This window comes from Agelaius tricolor, unplaced genomic scaffold (assembly GCF_023055355.1).
Source record: "Agelaius tricolor isolate 1412-34295 unplaced genomic scaffold, bAgeTri1.0.p SCAF_38, whole genome shotgun sequence".
Taxonomy (NCBI): Eukaryota; Metazoa; Chordata; class Aves; order Passeriformes; family Icteridae; genus Agelaius; species Agelaius tricolor.
In genome coordinates, this window is record NW_027269298.1 from 4,588,461 (window position 1) to 4,608,851 (window position 20,391).

The 20,391-nt window shown below is 43.3% G+C and overlaps 2 protein-coding genes across 11 annotated transcripts in view; one reads left to right on the forward strand and one right to left on the reverse strand.

Moving 5' to 3' along the window:
* RABGAP1 (RAB GTPase activating protein 1) overlaps positions 1 to 3,489 on the forward strand; it is a 60,752-nt gene extending 57,263 nt beyond the window's left edge. For all 4 annotated transcript variants that reach the window (XM_071454135.1, XM_071454137.1, XM_071454136.1 and 1 more), the window contains 3 exons: positions 261 to 332; positions 792 to 989; positions 1,797 to 3,489. In XM_071454135.1, coding sequence (XP_071310236.1) covers positions 261 to 332; positions 792 to 989; positions 1,797 to 1,919 — 393 coding nt within the window. In that variant the 3' untranslated portion in view covers positions 1,920 to 3,489. The remainder of the gene's footprint in view (positions 1 to 260; positions 333 to 791; positions 990 to 1,796) is intronic.
* STRBP (spermatid perinuclear RNA binding protein) overlaps positions 1 to 20,391 on the reverse strand; it is a 75,235-nt gene that overhangs the window by 4,557 nt on the left and 50,287 nt on the right. For 2 of the 7 annotated variants that reach the window (XR_011683659.1, XR_011683658.1), the window contains 2 exons: positions 20,149 to 20,215; positions 11,183 to 13,878 (listed from right to left, as the gene is read on the reverse strand). The exons of 2 other annotated variants lie outside the window; for them this stretch is intronic. Coding sequence is in view for 1 of the 5 variants with exons in the window: in XM_071454151.1 (XP_071310252.1) it covers positions 20,211 to 20,215 (5 nt within the window). In the remaining 4 variants the exon portion in view is untranslated. Of the gene's footprint in view, positions 1 to 11,182; positions 20,216 to 20,391 lie in introns of those variants that run through there. 3 more of the 7 variants (XM_071454151.1, XM_071454148.1, XM_071454149.1) reach the window with 2 other exon arrangements.

A 20,391-nucleotide genomic window follows, 5' to 3' on the forward strand; every position in this document is an offset into this window, starting at 1 on the left:
TTTCTGGCTCCTTTAGCAAGGCCAAACTGTTAATAACTTTTGTTGGAACTGCACCTTTTCCTGTGGGGATAGAAGAATATGTAGAGAATGGGAAAATGTACAATGAGACAGCTTAATGCAGCATCCCAATTTTTCTAGCTTTCTAAGGGTCCTTAGACTATCCATGTTAATATTGCAGCGGCATTTATTTGTGCTTTAGCATTCATCTGGGAGAGAATTTACATTTATAAATGGTTTGGTAACATAATTTTGCTTGTCAGATTTGTTCCCAGCTGAGTGAGCGACTGGAAAAGCAACAAACAGCAAATAAAGCTGAAATTGAGAAAATACGGGTAAGAGACCAGATAGATCCACAGTCTACAATGTTTCAATCTCTTAGCAAAACAATAGCAGCAAACACACAATTTATTTCATTACTAAAATGGTGGCTGAGAGTCCCCATAGATGAAAGAGAAGATTGTAAGGGGGAGATCTGGGAGAAGAGGTGAGTCCTCTCATGCCATAGTGCTTACATGCTAATGTTGATGCTGGGGGGGGTTTTTTGAGGGGTCTTTTTTTCTGGAAGAGATTCTCTGACTGTCTTTTACCTTAAAGTAACAGTGGGAGGGACAGAGCCCATTATTGCAGCAAAACAACACAGCAGTGTTTCCAAAGCCCTGAATGCGGGGCTGGCAGGAGCTCCTGTGGCTGTGCCTCCCCACAAGTTGCCATCAGTGGTTGCTGTGGTGCTGAGCTGCTCTCCCAGAGCAGAGGCAGGAGCAGGCTTTGCTCACAGCCAGGTGTTTGCTTAGCAAAAGGTGGATGACTGCGAGCACTGCCGCGAGTTCTTCAATAAGGAAGGCCGTGTGAAGGTGGCCAGCACTGCCAAGGATGGTTCAGACGAGGACACGGATGAGGAGAAGGAAACACTGAAGAACCAGCTGAGGGAGATGGAGCTTGAGCTGGCCCAGACCAAGCTGCAGCTTGTGGAGGCGGAATGTAAAATACAGGTAATGCTCTGGGAGTTTGTTTTGTAGTCTGTACAGCATGTCTGCATTCCTAGAAAAATGTGTGTGTGAGCTGTAGAGGGATTGGAACAGATCCTGTTGGTTGAAACCATAACCTGCTATTTCCTGCACGGTTATTTAACCAAACACTGCGTCTGAAACTTGCTGTATGCAGACGATATAATTGAAATTGCATGAACTGTATTTAGCAGCCACTACAGCTTCCAGACATCTGCCTGTCTGCAGTGCAGTGCTGGCTGCCTGATCTCCTGCAACTGCTTGGAAGGAGCCCAAGCTCTGACAGAGTACTGAATCATGCATGTCTTTATCTCACAATCAGTGCTAAATGAAGAAGTAACATTGACAAATGTTAGACATGTTTCTTAAAACACGATTGCAAAGCACTCCAGGTACCTGAAGTATTTCTGTAAAATATGACAACATTGTGCTTTTAGCCTAAAACTGATATGTCAGTGCGGCTTGTTCACAGAAAGGTAAAAATTAGTTTGTAGAAAGTCCACTTCCTGTGGGAATAGCTCCTCCTCAGATGGAAGACAATTAAAGAGTTTGGATGTACTGAAGAAAGCGGAATGTTTCACTAAGGGCAACGACACAAGTCTTGTTCTGCTTTTCAAAGCTTTTTTTTTTCTCTTTGTCAGCTTATTGTTCTGCTTTTAATTTATGTAAGACTTGTTTAACTTCTGAAGTGGCCAAGAGTTTGTAGATGTTCTAGAGCCTTCTAGTTTTAACTCCTATAACCTTGTGCTGTGAATATGTATCAAATTAAGGAAATTACTCTTCTGTTTGCAGGATTTGGAGCACCATTTGGGTCTGGCCCTGAATGAAGTACAAGCTGCAAAGAAAACGTGGTTCAACAGAACAATAAGCTCTATAAAAACAGTGACTGGAGTCCAAGGAAAAGAGACTTGTTGAAAAGCAGTTCTGTCAAACACACCTTCTTAACACCTTTTGTTGCCTTCCTTGGCCAGATGTTTAATTCTGTGACATGAGAGGACCAGAATGTAAATATAATAGAAACACAGCATGTCAGGATTTCAATAGGTCAGTGATAAAGAGGATGGAAACACAAGAGAGGTTTTATTGCTAGACATGGGATGTTCATACTACTGATATTTAACAGGTGATGTAGCTAGATTGAAGCTCTTCCGAGAAACACTCCATTCTGCGTCTGGCTGGAGGCTTTTCACAGACTAGGTACGAGAACTTACCAAACCCTAATTGTTAAGTTTACATATGATAGGTTTTTTTACAGTTATAACCTTTTTTAATATTTTATTTGAAAGGAAAAGTGTCACTAACAAAGTTAAAAAAGAAAAAAAGAAAAAAAAAACGGAAAAAATGCAACAAAAAATACAAGTTTATCAAGAACTACATCAGTGCCAGAAAGCAGTCCCCAGAGGTAGGAAATGGAGAGTAGGAGGTGACATGTTTTGCTTTATGAATGGGGATGATTTCAGCATTCCTGTCGAGCAACCCCACTTTGTTTTAGTAGATGCAGCATCCATCTCTCTGTGTTTGGCATTTCTTTCTGTTACTAATCAATTCTATGCAACTCTGGGCTTTTTTGGCATGGGCTGCCAAACCAATTTGCCACCGGAGGCTGGGAGACTTGTCCAAGTGCTAGACAAGAACGATCGGAATTGTGGGCAAATTCCCGTTTCACTTGTGTCATATTGTTTGATCCACATATCAACAGCACCAGGACTGCTGATAATATGAATTATGTGGATGGTCTGACATTCAATGGAGTCTGTCTGGGTTTTGTCAGGTTTCTGTTTTGTTTTTGTTTGTTTGTTTTTACCTGGCTGTAGCAGGCCTTCTGTGGAGCTCCGACAGAGCTCCCAGGTTTTAGTTTTGCACATAGGTATGAATGGGACAAAGAAACAATAAACTGAGATATATATGAGGCAAAAATCACAGCGTGAGTGTAGCTGCGAGCATCTCTAGCTGTAACTCGCTTCCTGGTGGCGTTCTGAGGTGGTGTAGGTCATTGTTCACGCTCGATGCAGTTGCACTGGTAGGTGCTAAACGTGCTTGGAGTTCTCATTCCTTGGATTGTATTGAGTTCTCACCAGAAAGCTGTAGAATGGAGTTTTGCACCTTGTAATTTTTTTAATTTATAATGGTTTGTGTTATGCTGAAGTATCTATTGCATCAGTGGATAAATTTTGTGTGCAGTGTGAGTATAAGCTGGTAACAATATGAGGCACTGGTTTGTATATAAAGATATTTGGTTTATTTTGTATTTCTAACTTTTTCTTGTTTACTGTACTAATGCTAGCTAATGTACTCTGTAACTACAGGATAGAACATGCTATGTCCAAGCTTTTTTCCTTAACTGCATACATTATCTCTATTGTTTAATACCAAAAAAAAAATTACTGTAACTCCATCAATATTAGATGCGTGGACATTGTGGTAGCATAGTTGCAGTGTGTATACTTTATGAATTGAAATATAAACTAGTAAAATTGTATAACTATTTTGTTGTTTCATTTCATTTGAACTGAAAATTATTAAATATTTTGCAATATAAAGCTAATTCTCTTCTTAAAGTAGAAGCAGTAGCATCTGCAGGCTTCTCCAAGACTGAAACCACAGTCATGCTGCAAAGGGCTTTGCTAAAAAAGACTGCATGTTCTGAGTGCTGCCAACACTGGTTTTATATAATAAAATCTAGGGTTTGCTTTGAAAAAAGAAACTGCAGAAGTGACCTTGTGCAGCTTGAAACTTGTGACTCAGTATTTCTCAAACATGTCCAATTTAGAACATTTTTTTTTCCCATGGCCCTCCAAATTCTGCTTGAATCTGCAAAATAAATGTAGGCTATCTCTGCTTATCACCATCAGTAACAAATTCTGTGGGGTCAAGCATGGTTCATGTCATCTTCAGCAGGGTTTTTAGCCATGGCTGAGCCCGCACGACTTCAGGGCTGCAGCAGTTGGGTCTCAGCAGCTCTGCTCCCCTGTGCTCTGCAGAGATAACCAGGAGAACAAATGGATTCTTGTCACCAAAACCACCAGAGGTGGCTCGGAAAGCAGCCCTGCTCTAGGAGGCTGCTGTGATGTCACTTTCCCAGCCATATTTTGCTTTAAGAGAATGGCATCATGTGGCTGTGTGTGGTCTCTGCTGCTTGGTCCTCCCAGAGGTGCATGCCTTGCTAAGGTCAGCTCTGCAGTTTCTCAATAATTGCAATCTTTAGAGAAAGTTTAAAGGTAAGTAGGGGACAGGAGGAAGCAACCCAAGAACCCTTCATCCACTTGTCTTTCTCAAAGGGACTGGGAAATAGTGTAATAGTGCATTTTCCTCCAAAAATGGGGTACTTAAAGGAAGAGAAAAAGCTGCTTTATTGTTCAGATGTCTTCCACTCTCTAAATAAACATTATCTTCAAATTGCATGCAGCATATACTCCTCTTTTAGTATGGATGCAGAACATGCATAATTGTTTCACAGCATTTCATCAAAAACACTTTATAGTCAGTTTCCAGTCATGGATAATTTTGGATGCCTACCTGAAGGTTTTTGGTACTCAGAAATAAATATTAAAAATGTATTTCACATCCAACTCCATCTAAAATACCCACAGCTAACTAAGAAAAATGGATCCAGTGCTGAGGTGTGCATCTTTGGAAGCATAATTACGTGTGAAAGACAAGGAAGCAGGTCAGATTTAAGATGAGGAAACTGAATTTGCAGATGTTCAAAACTATGAATAAGGAAGGTAAAAAACCATATAGAGTCAGAAATGCTGTAAGCATAAGTGTTTTACAGCCCTGTAAGAGAAAAGGAATGAGTGTGTTTGGTAGCATTTGGGGCATTAATGAGATGGTTATTTTCTGGTAGTCAATCACCTTTCTGTTCACATGTGCCTCAGCTGGGTTTGAGTACTGAACTCCAGCTCAATGCCAGTCTGCTGATGCTGGGATTAATCTCCTGTGCCCCAGGCTCCAGCTTCCAAATGCTTTGCGTGTTTGTGCTGTATCATTACGTTCCAGTGGTCTCAGCGTGGGAGCTCGAGTGTCACAATCTCATTTGTGTTGCAGAACTTCTTGGCAGCTCAGGGTCTGCAGCTGGAAGTGGATATTCAGGATCTATCGGAAAGTTTTACCTTTAATCATTGCTGGTAAGCTGTCTTGAAATTTATGTAACTACCTCCCTGACTTTTTTTAGCTGCCCTTCTTATCTGTGGCAGTGATATAAAGTTCCTGTTATCTAGAGGAGGATTTCACTCCATCTGTTCAACAGCTTGGCTCACATTCATCCAGCCTAACTTTAGACACTTTGGAGGTGCCTACCATAAGAGTTTAATCCAGGGAGGTTTTCCAGCCCTCGGCGGTGCGGGGGCGGCACTGCAGGCGGGCGGCTCACCCAGCCTCGTGCCCGGAGCCCTGGTGGCTCAAGGGAGCTCCTGTGAGCCCACAAAGTGAACTGAGAGTCCTTCCTAAATTAAAAAAATACTGGAAATGAACCATCAGTGGACACTCGGGGGTTGCTTTCTGTTTTAATTTTTCCTCCTTTTCCCATCACTTTATTGTGCAGTATTTTTCCTTCTGTATTGCCAAAGAGCATCAAGGTTTCTACATACAGAAATTTTGCTAGAATTTACCACTGCACATCCTAATGCACTTGAGCAACACGGGCTTGGTTTTGCTGCATTTTCTGCATACCAACAAGCATGACAGTGTAATCTGGGACTGAGGGCTTTTCCTCGGGATAATCTGGCCACAGGCACGGTAGGAAACTCGGGCTGTGAGGCGAGGAGGGCTTTGCTCAGGAGCCATGTTTGTTGAGTTTGACATTGAAGTCAAGTGTTTCCTCATGGTGGTGTGAGTTCCTGCTGAATGGGGGATGAGTGGAACCGAGCTAACTGAAGTAGAACCGGGCTGTTTGAGGTGGATTTAGCCGAGGAGGAGCTCGAAGACCACCCCACACCCTCCGGCTCCTCAAGCCCCGCCGGGCGCCTCCTCAGCGCCCCCACGGTTTCCCGCGCTTTTCGCGGTAGCGGCGCCCGCGGGGAGCTCTGATTGGCTGACGGGTGATTGGCAGCAGGAGCTGCCTTGGGCGCGGAGGCGGCAGCGGCGCCATTTTGTTTGCCGTGTGGGCCGGGGAAGCGGAGGCGGAGCGCCGGGGGAAGGAGCCTTGGAGCGGGGCCCGGGCAGGGGCTGTCCGGCGGGAAGAAGGTGCGGAGTGCGGGCACACCGCTGAGCTGCTGGGCTGGAGGGGAGCAGCGGCCTTCGGGCGGGGCGGTGCTTCCTGAGGGAACCATGCAGAACCTCCCAGAGCTCTTCCAGTGTCTGTGGGTGTTAAAAGAGCACCAGGGCAGCGGAAGACAGCAGAGCTTTAGATCCAAACTATAACCACTGGAGATGAGTGATACTTTGGGGGAAACCTGTACAGAACTTGTAGTGCATTAATGGCCCTTGTGGAGATATAAAATTTTCGCCTTAATTTGCACGGGGTTTAAATGGCCTCGTCTATTGTTTTCCCCTTGCAGACACCCCCCAGGCCCCTCAGGCTGAGGCAGGCAATGAGTTCTTCCCAAGCAGCAGTAGCAGCCTTTCAGCAGGAGGTGGATGATGGCAGCCTGTCACAGGCAGGCCTGAGCTGAGGCCTCCTGAGGTGGAAACCTTTGAAATAGGCTGTGAGAGCTAATAAAGTGGAGCTGTTTGATCTCTAATGTGATGAGTGGCTGCCGTGGGCTGTTCTCCTCGTGGAGAATGTGCATGAGAAGTCAGTCACACCACTGACTGCTGGTTAAGTAATTCATGGGTTCCTCCTACAAATCTGATCAGAAAGTTGTATTATGTCCTTGTACAAAAATGATCTCCTAGGAGGAAGTGTAGTAAAATTGAAGTGTCTTGGAAGTAAATCTGTGGGATGTGTTTCTAATACACCTTGAACTTACAGGTAAATCGTTCTAATTCTCTGTTTATTAATAATGGTTGAGATAGGAGATGTAGCAAACTTTATAGCAAAAGTTTATCACAGAAGTTTTTCAGAATACAAAAAATATTACATGTTGGTTAAAATGTTAAGGTAAAAGTATTTTTTAATGAGCTTTAGTGGCTTGAGTTATAGCTGAAGGTGATGTGAGTTGGTCTCTGGAGATCTCACCTTATGGGCCCTTGATGTGTGGCTTAACATGGTGGTCACTGGAGGGGATCAGGAGTCCAAGTGCAGGTTGTTTCATGGCAGTGAGCAGGCTGGTTCAGTTATGGAGTTGCAGAGGTCCATCTTAATCAACAGCTTGTGTGGCAAAAGTGATGATTTTTAGGAAAGCACTTGCAGTGTTTAAGATGGAATCGCAGCCACACTGGGCTCTGAGGCTCCAGAAGGTGCAGAAGAGATGAGGCTTGCAGGCTGCCAGCTCTGAGCAGAAGCCCTCCTCGTGCTGAGCACAGTTAGCGTGTGCCATGAAAACATCCAAGCTGTGTGTTTAAACTCCCTGCTGTGAGCGTCTGTTCATGCACAGGGCTGGTGGTGTCATGGGGAAAGGGGGCCTTGGAGCCACGTTGGTAAATGTCATTTGGGAGGGGCCCTGGAGTGACTCCTGATGGAGTTTTCTGATGTGGCTGGTCAGTTTATGCCACACAAGGAAAAGAGAACTGCTGTGCAGATTTTATTCAATTGCTGTGCCTGAGAAAGGCTAGTAAGGACTCACTGAGATGGCAGTGCTGTGTCACTGTCAGCTGTCATGGTGCAGGTGAAAGGGGTTTATCAGTTCTTTTAAATTAAAACACCACAGCAAGCCACTGTGGTTTTGGCACAAGTCTTGGCTGCCCAGAAAACGGGGGAGTGATCTATTGCCTTCTGTGTCCTGGAGGCTTGGCTAGCTTACAGAAGTGGTTTGATGGTAATTAATACTGGTGCACCAGAGAGAAGGGGTGGCAAAGAGGAGGAGGATGAAGGCTGGTTGCTTGCAGAGCAATGTATATCTGAGCTTGCCACCTACTCAGGGCATGGCAGAACTGCTGCATAATACCACAGGGAAACACTTGAGGAACAAGATCTCATTGGGAAGGGAGGGGAAAGTGTTTAGCTCGAGGAGATTGTGCATCTGTCTCCCTGAGGTGGTGTGTGTCCCACAGAGGGGCTGTGGGAGCCTGTGCCAGACTGCTGTGAGTTGTAGGTGACATGGCTGCTGCTTGTAGACATGGTCAGCAAACTAGAGCTCCTGGGTGCCCCCAGCTTCAGCATTACAGGAATGGTCTGAACTCTGGATGTCTTTAGAAGTTACAGGTGCTGCACATTCCCATCGTTAGGACAGAGTGAGGAGACCAGTAATTACTGTAACTGGAAAGTTCTAAATTCCGTTCAAGTTTTTATTCATTTGATCTCAGAATAGTTTATTGTACAGACAGAAGTTACATGTCTTCTACATGTAACAGCATCTTTCTCAAAACTGCATCGTTCTTTAAACCCAGGATAACTGATCTGAGCAGCTCAAACCCCTGTCCATGTGCTTGCTTTGTGCTCGATGCAGGAGTCCTGTGGCTACCTCAAGACTTGCAGTATTGGCAGTATGGGAGTTTGTGTGGAACTGCTTTGCAGGGCACCATAATGGGATTTACTGAGCTGTATTTTGTCATCTTGCCCTGGTTTAGCCTTTCCCCTTCTACTGTAATCCAAAGCTACCCAGATATTTTTTAAAAAAAGTCCCTTTGAATGAATCAGAACCAGCAGAGCGCTGAGCCTGCCTTCACTGCAGGCAGGAAATCCCACCTTTGGTGTGTGCCAGCACCTAAACAGAGGAGAAGAGGGAAGTGTTGTTTGTGCAGGGTATTGGCCCTTTTTTGGGATCTAAAGGCCTTTTTAGGATTTTGCCTCATGTTCATGCCTGGAGCAAGAAAGGGCCTTTTGTTGTAACTTTAACAAGAGTACACACAGGCTTTTTACAGCATTGCAAATAAATGTGCTGGAATGTATAGCCCAAAGTGAAGATGAATTCAGGGCCCTGAAAGCAGTGGCAGCTCCAGTTTCTTTCAGTTGGTTCTACCAAGGATTGGGGTCACAAAAGAGAAGGATAATTTACAGCTTAGCAAATGGGAAAAACTCTTTATAGCTGACTTGCTGGAACTCAACCCTGCAGCAAACCACCAAAGTCAGCATTATGTCATGAGCAATGAAGTGAGGTGACACTTCTTGCAGAAAGAGGGGTGCTGTTTTGGGCAGGTTTATAGATGCAGCAGTTCTTTGCACATGGAAGTTACAGGCTGGCTTGTTAGTTGCTTAACATCAAACTTGGACATCAGTCAATCAGTATTTTTTTCCTGCTTCCTCTGCAATCAAATACACTTTTCCAAGGTGATGCTGACTGCAGCAAGGTAAACTGGACATCTTGCTTGTAAAGCAGATGGTTCCTTCTGCATGGATCCCTTCGGTGCTGTGCCAGCAGGGGATGGGGCAGCCAAGCAGTGTTGGGGAGGGCCTGAAATGAAGGAGCTTTCTGTGCAGATTTCACTGTGTGCATTCAGCTGCAGATTCATAGTGAGAGGCACTGCAGGTTGCCGAGGAGAAGTAGATGGACTTGGTATTTCTTGGTTTGCAGGGGGTGGGGGGTGATGGGGGCCACAAATCACAGCTTCAAGCAAGATACTCTGTAACTGCCTGGGCAAAGTTAGCTTAGCTAGGGCAGGACAGGAGTAAAACTGAGGAGGAGATGCCAGGCATTTTCTCAATGAGGAAAGAAGGATGTGCCAACCTCCTTTGCCAGCACAGGCCCAGTGCCGTGTGGCTTCTCCCATGTCCCACTGCCATACGTGCCCCTCTCCCATTCCTGCGGGGCCACAGAATGGCCGCCAGCTCCTGGAGCGGGCCCAGCTCACTGCGAGCTGTCACCAGCAGTTGCCAGGCTGGCGCTGAAGAGCTGACAGCCTTCTCAGCACCTCAGAGATGATAATCCCAAGGGAGCTTTTGGAATGACCTCTTAGTGAGCCAGCTAACATCAGGCATGAGCAGACAGGCACTATGCTAATACAGTAGGTAAGACTGACTTCAGTTTCAGTTAAGTGTTAATGATGTTTTCTTAAGTGACTCTCTTCAGTTCTCTGTGGATCTTACTTGCTAAATATTTGATACAGCTCTAAATTTTAAGTGATGCATGGTTTCGTTGTGTTTGGTACACTTGTCCCTGAGTAGCTCTTTGTGCATTACTGACTTGTTTGCGGTATGCCGGCAGACTGGGCTGGCTGCACACTGGCCTGTCGAGGGCAAAAGTCTCACACCAAGTCCTGCTCCAGTTATCATCCATTCTAAGCTGTGGGATTTCATACATCTCATTTCATTAAGTGCAATCTCATTTATAGTCAGCTCATAACAGTTTCTAATCCCTTCTCAAGTCTGATCTCCTCTGAATTTGATTAATGACCTCTGCACTCAGACTTCAATTTAGCATTTCAAGACCAGAAAAACACTTCTAAGAAAAGTAAGACTCTGTGTTCGCTGACTTCTCTTCTAGAGTACAGCTGGGTTCTGTAACTCCAGGCTGGACATATGTGTGTATTCCAGTAAATCTTATCATGAGTTGCAACCTCAAGCAAACAACACCAGCCACACAATTGTCATGGTATCCCCAACTCCTGTCCTCAGTGGCTCTGGACAAGGAAATTGCTTGGATTTGCTTTGGACCTCAGAGGACAAACTGAGACCACAGGAATTTAAGAAACACAGTGAAACGAGAGGGGTGGAGAGAACTTTGAAAGAACCTTACTTGTTCTTTATGTGTATAATATCTTTTAAGAAAACAAACATCCTGTTTTTCTAATTAGCTAAATACTAGGAATTGTCCAGATTTTTTTTGGAGTGAAACTTGCCTTCCTGGCTGATCACAGCTATTACAACCTTCTCTGGGCTTTTCTGGTACTGCTTCCAAGGCAAGCCCCCAGAGGTACTTGTGTGCAGCAGCCCTCGTAAGCTGAAATCCAGTAATGCTCTGTTCACTTTCACCTCTGTGAAGGAATGCATTCTGCTTGTTCCAGCAGAAATGTGCTTTATGTTTGCACCTCCAAGTCATCTCTGCTAACGCTGCAGCCTTGGGGACCTGTGTGTCCGTTCTGCTGAGCCGCCACCTGACTTGGCACAAGGGACCTCGGTGGTTTGGCATCCCAGGCTTCAGCACCCCTTGGAGGCAGTTTGCTCACTGTAACCAACCCCCCAAGCAGTCATTAGGCCGTAATTCCTGTTTACAGAGATAAGTCTTTATTGGAGCTATTGGAAGCAAATGGGACATGGTTCCAGTTTTATATACAGAGAAGTCTGTAGTGTTGGGTTACAACCAGTGGCAATGACCCGAGATTACAGTGCAGTCGTGTTGTGTACAGTCAGTAACAGTGGCTGGCGTACAAACCACAGCACAGAAGCCAAATGAAGCCAAGTGTACGGGGTACAGCAGCACGGGAGGAAGCAACTGAAGGTACAAAGAGCGTTCCCTTTACATCTGTACGCTTTTTTTGGCTAGTGAGTAGATACAGCTCAATTTAAAATTCATTGTGCAGTTATTTTTCTTCCCACTCAACTGCTACCAAATTAAGAAAATTTGAATGTTCAGATTACATTTTTAGTGCTATAAATAGCCGTGGTTGTTGCCAAATTAGTTTATTTGAAATGGCTTTATTTATAGTTGGGAATAGTTCAGTCATCATTGTTCTCTAGTGATTACAAATTGGGAGAAAACGGAAGTATTTTGAAAGTAGTCTGTAATTAGACCACAAGGATCTCTTGTACTTCATTTGGAAGTTTAATTCTGGGTAACTTCTTTGAGAGAGATTTATTGGGAAGAAAGATGGAATCGTCCACCATATTACTCATTTGTGGAATTCGTTCATAGTATTTAAGGTTTCAGTAGTTTATAGGTCATACTTCTTTTTATTCAATGCCATATCCAATCTTAGTTCAAAAATAAACACTCCGTCCTCTGTGGATAAATAAATCCATCTCTTGGCTGCAGGTCAGACCTCTATTGGTGAAAGAGATTTAGAAAAATAGACCTTTTCTTTAACGTTTAATACGCTGACTCACAAAGGAAAAGTGAAATTCATTCAAGTCTAGAAACAAATACAGTACAAGTGATTTATAGAAATGCATTCCTTCCCTCTACAAACTTGCTGAGCATGAAACACTGCCCCAAAGCACTGCCTCTGTCTTTGCCTTGTCTTGGAGAAGTAATTATCATCAGAAAAGTCACATCAGACTGCACTGCCAGATTTCCTGTCAGAAGGGCTCTGCCTCCTGAGGAGTCTTTGCTTAGGAATTCTTTAGATGCATGGATGGTGGTAGTTTGGGTTACACAAAGGATATTTTAGCCCAAATTAGCAGCAATTTTAATTGATCTGGTTGACGGTGATTTTTGGTGGGTGGAAATTCAGCCATTAAAAACCAGCCTGTGAGTTGGCCTTGGAAAGCACCAGCCTTTCCTCAAAATCTCCACTTCTGAGACTGCTTCCCATTGATGCCCTTCTCAGCAAGGGCCTGATACATTTGGCAGTACAGGTTTCATGCTCAACTTTGTCACTAAGAACTGGACAGGACTTTAAAAGCATACAGCCCAGTGGGACTTGCTCTGCTGTTGTACTTCAGTGCTCTGGAGAGCCCCAGCCCCAGCAGTGCTGCTCTCTGAGAAGTGCAGTGTCCCAGGCTGGCTCTGGGGCAGCTGGAGCACGGTGACATTCCCGAGTGGAAGCAGTAGTTAAGCACCAGTTACTGGCCCCTGCAGAGGCTCAAGAGAGAATTGCTTCGTAGAGAGCTGGTCGGCCTAAAAAGCTTAGTCAGTTTGATCAATAAATATTGACTTAGGGTTAGGATGAGAAATAAGACACTGCACCTTGGAACTGGAAGACAGAGTCAACTTCCTGCTTTTTCTGTCCAAAAGGAGACTGGCTCCAAAACATTTGTCCTTAAGGACCTCTGTGATGCCTGACAGATAACTCATTATGTGTGTATGAATGTACCTGTCCCCTTCTGCAGAGAGGGGTAAATGTGTGACTGGACAAAGCTTGGAGGCTTTTTTCTGTGATTTTTTTTCAACCATCTGCTCTGTTTCATGTTGTCCCTGAAGGCATGGTTACCCACTCCTAAATTATGCAGCATTGCCCAGAGAATGGCTCTGTCGTTGAATATGCTCTCTGCAGTACAGCCTCCCTTTTCTTCCAGTGTTTGTGGATTTCCACACAATGGATGTTATCAGAAAACTACACTTGTCTTTATCCTGTTATTTTGAGCAGGGAAACAGTGATACGAGTTTAAAAACACAGGAAAGAATCTGTACTGCAAATCAGAATTTTTGTAATTAAATTCATAGGATCACGAACTTTTCAAAAGCTGTACTGCTCTGAATGCTGTTCTCTAGCCCACCGTTATTCTCCTTTGAGCAGAATGACTTTCCATCTGCTTAGAAACAGTTCTTTGTGAAAATAATGACAGAAGAATAAATACTGTCTCTCTTGCCCTGACTTTGATACTTTACAGGACACCCTTACAAGACTCACATTCTGTTGGGAGTGAGTGCAGCAATACACACATTTCAGTATGCATAGATCATTAAATTGTAGCAGTGCCAGTAATAAAGCAAAACTTGCCAAGATGTCCTGTTCCTCTTGATTAAGCTTGATTTATGTGTGCCTGTTAAGATGCAGTTAGTGTCCACTGCTGAGATGATGCAGTACCCTGAGTAACTCTGTATTGATTACGCTTCCACAAGCTTGTGCTTTTGCAAGAACACAGAAATGAAACTCCAAGAAAATAAAGAAGTACATCAGGTTGTTTCCATGGAACACTGTTAATCTATTCATAGCAGCTTCAAAGTATGAAGTTAAAACTTACCTTCTGCTCTACTCCCATCGAAACAGATGAGTGCTATGATTAACTCCCCTTTAGCTTAAAAAATAGAAGTGGATAGAATGTCAAAATACACTTTGCTGGTAAGATGAACCTACTTTGTCATAAGGAGTTACACCAATATTGGTGACCTAAAATGTGTACACACAGGTCACTGGGAGCAGTATCTGCTTTCCCTTGTTGCCATGCTCCTCTTTGTAAAGGCAGCTTGTCTAGAGTACTGTGGGCATTGCAGAAATAACTCACTACTGTTCCTTCTGAGGAAATTACTATTATTCCTTTTCCTCCCAAAATTCAATTGCATGCTCTGTACACTGCCTGAACTATCTACCTGTTTTGGGTAGGACTGCATCAGGAAACAAAATTTGTCCATTGGATTTCTCACATTCCCTCTGGAAAACCAGCACTCCTGGACTTGTTTACTGAACAGAAAAAATAATTTCATCTCCTTTAGCAACATCATTAGCAGCTTTTAGCCTGCTGTATGGATAGCTTAAACCTCTTACCTAAGTTCTCACTAACTATTGAAAAAGCAATCCCAGCTCTCCCTGCTCATAGTACACAAGGTTGCTGGCTTTCCCCAGCACACATCAACTTCCTGGTTTTACCACAGGCTGTCTTAATGGACTTGGAAAAGGCAGTGCAACTTTCCCTCCAGCTTCTGTCTATGATGCTCTAACCTCTAAAACTGGAGAAGGACATTTTCTTCTGTTGTTATGTTTTCTCTCTCTTGCCAGAACCAGATGCATTCAGAAATGCTGTGTTCAAGCTGATGCTGCACTACACCTCATGAACTGCAAAGCAGCATAAGGCAGCTGGAGCTTCTAGATCCTGGTTAGAGGTATGAATGAGGCTTAAGTTTAATCAGTTAAAAATTAACTGCAGCTTTTACTCATTCCAACTCTCTTCTGCTAACCAACGGAGGATAGCCAGTTACATTCAATTAATGCCTTTTAAAATTAAGTGTTATTTATTCTACTAGAGATAGCAGTCCAGAGGTTTTCACAAACATGCAGTTCTGGCTGGTGAGAAAACATTTGGAAGTTGTTTACTTACACAGCATAGAAGAGACTGAAGCTTTAATTATCTTACTACCCCAAACCTTTGAAGTTAGAAATCAGATAAATTCAGTCTCTATAGTTAAAATTTTTAAATGTTCTTTACATTCTTGTAACTCTCACTTCTTGGTGGATTATTAATTAAGCATGGAAGAGTACTCCCCCTGAGAAGGATTCAGTCTGTAAAAGAGTTTCTATAGACTAGGCTTGATGGGTTCTTTTCAAGTACACAACTACTAAACTACCTGTGGTACAGTATATATGACCTTAAATTGTACTGAGTTAAGGCACCAAATACAAGATAAAACAACATCCAAAATAAGAGATATGCTTTAGAACTGCACATCTCCACACAGCACTTTTGGACATTCAGCTCCTCAAAAACATCAAGGTAAACAATGTGGTCTGAATGTTTCATGCAATCTCAGGAACTGGAGAAAAAACCCCATTTTACTGAATTTAAACCTTACTGTCTGATGAACTTTTCTCTTACCTAACTCACAGCACTCCCAGTAAAGCACTGCCTTGCTTCCACAGCATCAGAGCGGTGTGGGAGGAAGAGCCCCCTTTCTCCTGGGAAACCCCAGAGAGAGGAGCACAGAGGAACAGGCAGATGTGTCCTACTTGAGCTTTTGTATTATCTCACATATCAGTCACAAACCAACAAGTGAAACCCATATCTATGAGCAGAAAAGGCAAGCACCACAATACCTGGACATAAATAGGTGTGGATTCAGATGACACAAATAAAGCTAAGAAGGCATCGCTCTGGGGTTAAGCAATAAAACAGTACTGGTGACAATTCTCTTAATGCCAACTACTTAACCACTAGCTTAAATGGTTTATGTTCAAAAGAAAGGGCACATGAAACTGCTGCTGTGGTCCATAGGCACAGGAATTCAGTGCTGGGTTTCTCTGGTGAAGTGCTCTAAAATGACTTTAGCAGAATTTCCACTTCCAGTGGAATGAAACCAACAAGCTGTTAGACAAGCTGTCTCCTGTACTAAGACAGCAGATTCAGCTACCCTGTCTCTTTGCTCTGCTTTAAACAAGTCAATAAAATATCTCATTTTTCACTGGATTATTCAGCAGGAAGCCCAAGAGGGTCTGTGTGCTGAACATTCGAGCTGAGTTACTGTTTTTTGAGACAGAACAGCCGTTCCTAACAGAGCTCCTCAGTGTGCCCAGCACAGAGCTCATTTTCATTCTTTTGATGCCAGAGAGGCAAGGTCTTAGTCAGCCTCATGACTGAGAACAACAATCTGAATTTCATGTTTACACATCTCATCATGTATCCAAGGGAATCCACAGCAGCAGAGCTGCTGTGCTGTTTCCCAGAGCCACCGGAAATAGGAGCTGTTTTTGTAAGCTGCTTTGTGACTTGGAACTCACTGGGGCTGGGACACAGTTTTCCCTTCATTAAGTAAGTGGCAACTGTCTTAGAATTTGCCTAAAGGCAAGAAGTTCTAATACTGAGTGAGCATATCTTGGTACACCAAGCACAAGAGGCAGAAGGAAACTTGTAATTTTGTCTGAGTAAAGACTGAAATATTGTCTTGTCGTTTATACGGATTAGGAGAAATGTTCAGCTATCCCACCTCTAGACTGGCTCAAAAGTACAGATGCAGAATTACAAACGAAGAAGGGACATTACATCAGGGAGTTGGTGGCAGAAAAAACAGGGAGCGCGCCACTCTCACTCTCCAAGGGACATTGCCAGGAGTGGATCAGAGGTGGTGCGTTAAAGCTGCTCACATTTATTGCTGTCTTGGAGAAAAATAAGTGACAAGAGTTGAATAGCTGAACAGCCAACAAACAGAAGATGTTTTTCTCAGACTACTTGAAAAATCTTCATGCCCCTCCTCCTGCATTTTCTACATCCTAATAATCTGAGGAACTTCTTGTCAGGGAAATTGTTCTCAATAGCTCAATGAGAGCAAAAAGCCTCAAATAATTTTAGATTTGTGCACTTTTCCCCAGTTAAGTTCTTTCAGAGGCTTGAGGGCACAGTCTTTTATTAAGACACACTTTAAATCTTTTTTCCTACCAGAAGGCAACTGTTCTCAAAGAAAGAATCCTTTTCTCCAGAGATGAGAGATACTGGAGCATTTTCAGATCTTTGTTAATGAGTAGAAATAGTCCTCTGGCACATGAATAAGTTGAAATATTTGTAGGAAAACTGTTTTCTCTGAAGTGCTTCACAGTCTGATTAAAAGTTTTTAAGAATCTAGATAATTATACGTAACAATTTCATAATTTGAGAGAATCAGTTCTTTACTAGGATTCTAGAAGATGATCAAAAAAGGCAGGGCAGGAGGAGGACAGACTTCACAGAAGCAAAGGTGTTTAACAGCAGTGAAAGTCATGGCAGCAGCATTTACAGCACATTAAGTGGGGAGCCATGACAATTGCTGAATCATCTAATTAGCTCACACTGGCTACAGGACAGCAAATTAGACAGATTAGGAACCACCTACCCAGGCACTAAATTGCCTTTGTGAGGGTTGGATTGTGCACCGTGTCCAACAGAAATTGCTTGGGCAACCGAGGCCTCGTGTTACACATTCCCTTCAGGAGCACAGGCTGGCCTCCCTCCACCCAACTGGCCAAACGCCCAGGAATAAGGTCACTGTGTTCCAGCTCCTGAATGTGTGCTTAAGGAAGACAGCAAGCACTGGCAGAGAGAGAACACGATGGCAGGAAGCACCACACACCACGCTCTGAGCTGGCCAAGCCCTCCAAACCAGGCTGCTTACTCTAAACCCTTCTCTAGGAAGAGCCTGCCTGGAGGAATCTCTTTTGGCTGGCAAAGTAGGACAGAAGCAGACCCCTAAAGCTCATGGGTGTTTTTGCAAAGTCAATGGTGATGCCATTCATTTCCAGTATAGAGAACACATTAAACAGTTTGGTTCTTCATTGTAAATCTCTGGCTTTTAATCCCTTAAGTGCCAGACACCATCTCCCAAAATACACACGATCATCTGGTTAGCTAAAACTAGCGTTAAGGTGGGTAGTGTATAGGCACAGACTTTCCCTGGTCTCCTATTTATAGATGTACTAATTGAAAGGAACTTTTCAGATTTCTTTTCCATGAACCAGAAATTTAAACTGTAAAATACCATTTCTGCTCCACTGAAAAGGTACTCCAGAATTGGTAATGCTACTGGCAGCTGCACAGAGCATACACAGCCAGATGTACGCGTTTGGCTCTTGGGTACATGCAGAAATGCAAAGCCCAATAGCTGTAACACAGACCTCCAACCTCACAGAAAAGGCAGTTCAGACCAAGATCCTGTGAGGAGGCTTTTAAAAGGAAACCTAAAAGTCATATGCAGAAGAAATGAGTTTCTACTTCTGCTTTAGCAAAGCCATACTTGATGCAACACTGATGAGGCAGATTTTATCCAGATTACTAATCAGATAATAGCCTGATATTAGGCTGAAATCTACTGATGGAATTGGCTGCTCTCTCAAACCTGAATACATCAGCACTTCAGAGCCTACTCTGTGACCCTTCAGTACATGGGGCTATTTTGCTCAAGTTCCACATGAATGAGAGGGGTTCCCAGACAATCATGCCCCTTAGAGTCTTATCTCTGATTCCAGGAGGCTGCAGAACCCAGATTTAGGAGTCTTAGTGGTTTTCACATATCAGAAAATGGTTCTCTCCTACTGAAAAGGGAGGCAGCAAAGGCAAGGGGCTGTCTCAGACATAAATACTGCAATGCTTTACTGCATTACAAACAGCAGGGTATTTGGGACATCTAGAGGAAAAAAAGATGCAAGAAAGTTGAGATCATTTTAAAAAAACAGCAGGAGAGTGGAAAGCTTAGGATTTTAAGAGTTAAAAAGAGTGATAACAAAATTACAGAAATTCACAGTTAAAGCAATTCTGCTGGAAAGAAATGCATATGGATTAAGCTGCCAAGCAGAGTCCACAAAGAAGCAGATCAAATGAGAGTCAGCAAGATGTTTACTATCAGTCTTGAAGTGGACAGTGCTTGTCAGGCTGACAGCAGTTAAGTTTAGGAAAGGAATATCCAGGAGAAGTTCATTATAATGCACCTTGATGCATATAATATCCTATCTGAAGGAGCAGAGCAGCCTGCTGCTCCAGGATCAGCACTGCTGGGCCTGCCAGGCTTAAAAAGGGACTGAAGTGTAGGTGAGCTGCAGAACCAGCCCTGAGTTTGCACCTTGAAGATAACAGCAGATAGAACCTGCCCCCTGAACAGGAAGGACGTTCTGATTGCTCATCAGTTGTCCTGCAGGTGTCATGGAAGGATTTATGTGCTTCTAGGGCCGGCCCCTGGAACAGTTCCTCAGTTCACTTCCCAGGTGCGAGTTCAGGAGCAAAGCTGACCCTATTGAAGAGCTCTTTTTCTCTTACCAGCCTATGCATTATATCCAGAAATATCCTGAGGAATGGATGTACATGCAGTTATTTAGTAAATTTGATGATTCAATATTAAAATCAAACATAGTTTATATTTGCTGTTAGTGTTTTGATGCAGACCTTTGGGCTTGATCCACCACTACATATTCTGTACCAAGTGGTTTTCTGTTTGACACCAGTGTCAACTGTTACCAGTCAGGGGTTGTCCCTGTTTTCATCTCTGAATTGAGACCCTAAAATGCTAATACGTTATCTTCAGCTTGCTCCCTTTTGCTTTTTTGTTTTTTAGCCATTTTTATATAAAAAGAGTTGTTTCCAGCAACTTCAAGTACTGCAAGTACTGCACTTCTGGAGTACTGTACTATGCAACTTTGCATAACGCAAGGTTTAAAAGACAAATAAAAAAATAGTATTTTAAAACTACACATATCATGTGCACCAATAGGTCATAATCCAAACCCATTTGAATCTAAGTAAAATATTGTTAAAACATTTACTACAGAACTGAAAAGAATTATTTATGGATGGCTGTATCCTAATTTCCAGCTGTAGAAAAGCACAGCTAAGCAAAGGATTCACGCAGAGATAAATCCCTGCCTGCCTGCCCTCCTGTCCTGCACTGCACCCACAGGAGGGAAGCAAACCTGGCTGCTTCCTGAATTAATTTACCTCATGTAATTTGATCTCTGCAGATTTTAACTGCAATATCATCAAAGTTGTTCATTCTTCATTTGGAGTTTAGCTTTAATAGTTTAGGGAAATAGTTTCTCTCATTATTAGTGTCACCCACTGCACTTAGCCAGAACCAAGGTGTGCATTATTCAGAGCAGGCCATGGCCTGGCTTTGGTACCTACCCAAACGTGTCCACAGGATGCAAGGAATGCAGTGCCTGACACAGCAGTATCAACACAGCTTTTTATGCTACACAGGAGAAAAATATTTGAAGGAGAACAGTCTGTTGATAAAACCAAACAATTTCTTACGTGTTAGGTAATATTTTTTTAACTGAAACTGCAGTATTTGATTTGGCCTTGAGAAATACAAAGTTGGGATTCAGACCTATGTATTACCTCTTTAAACACTGAGTTATCAAGACA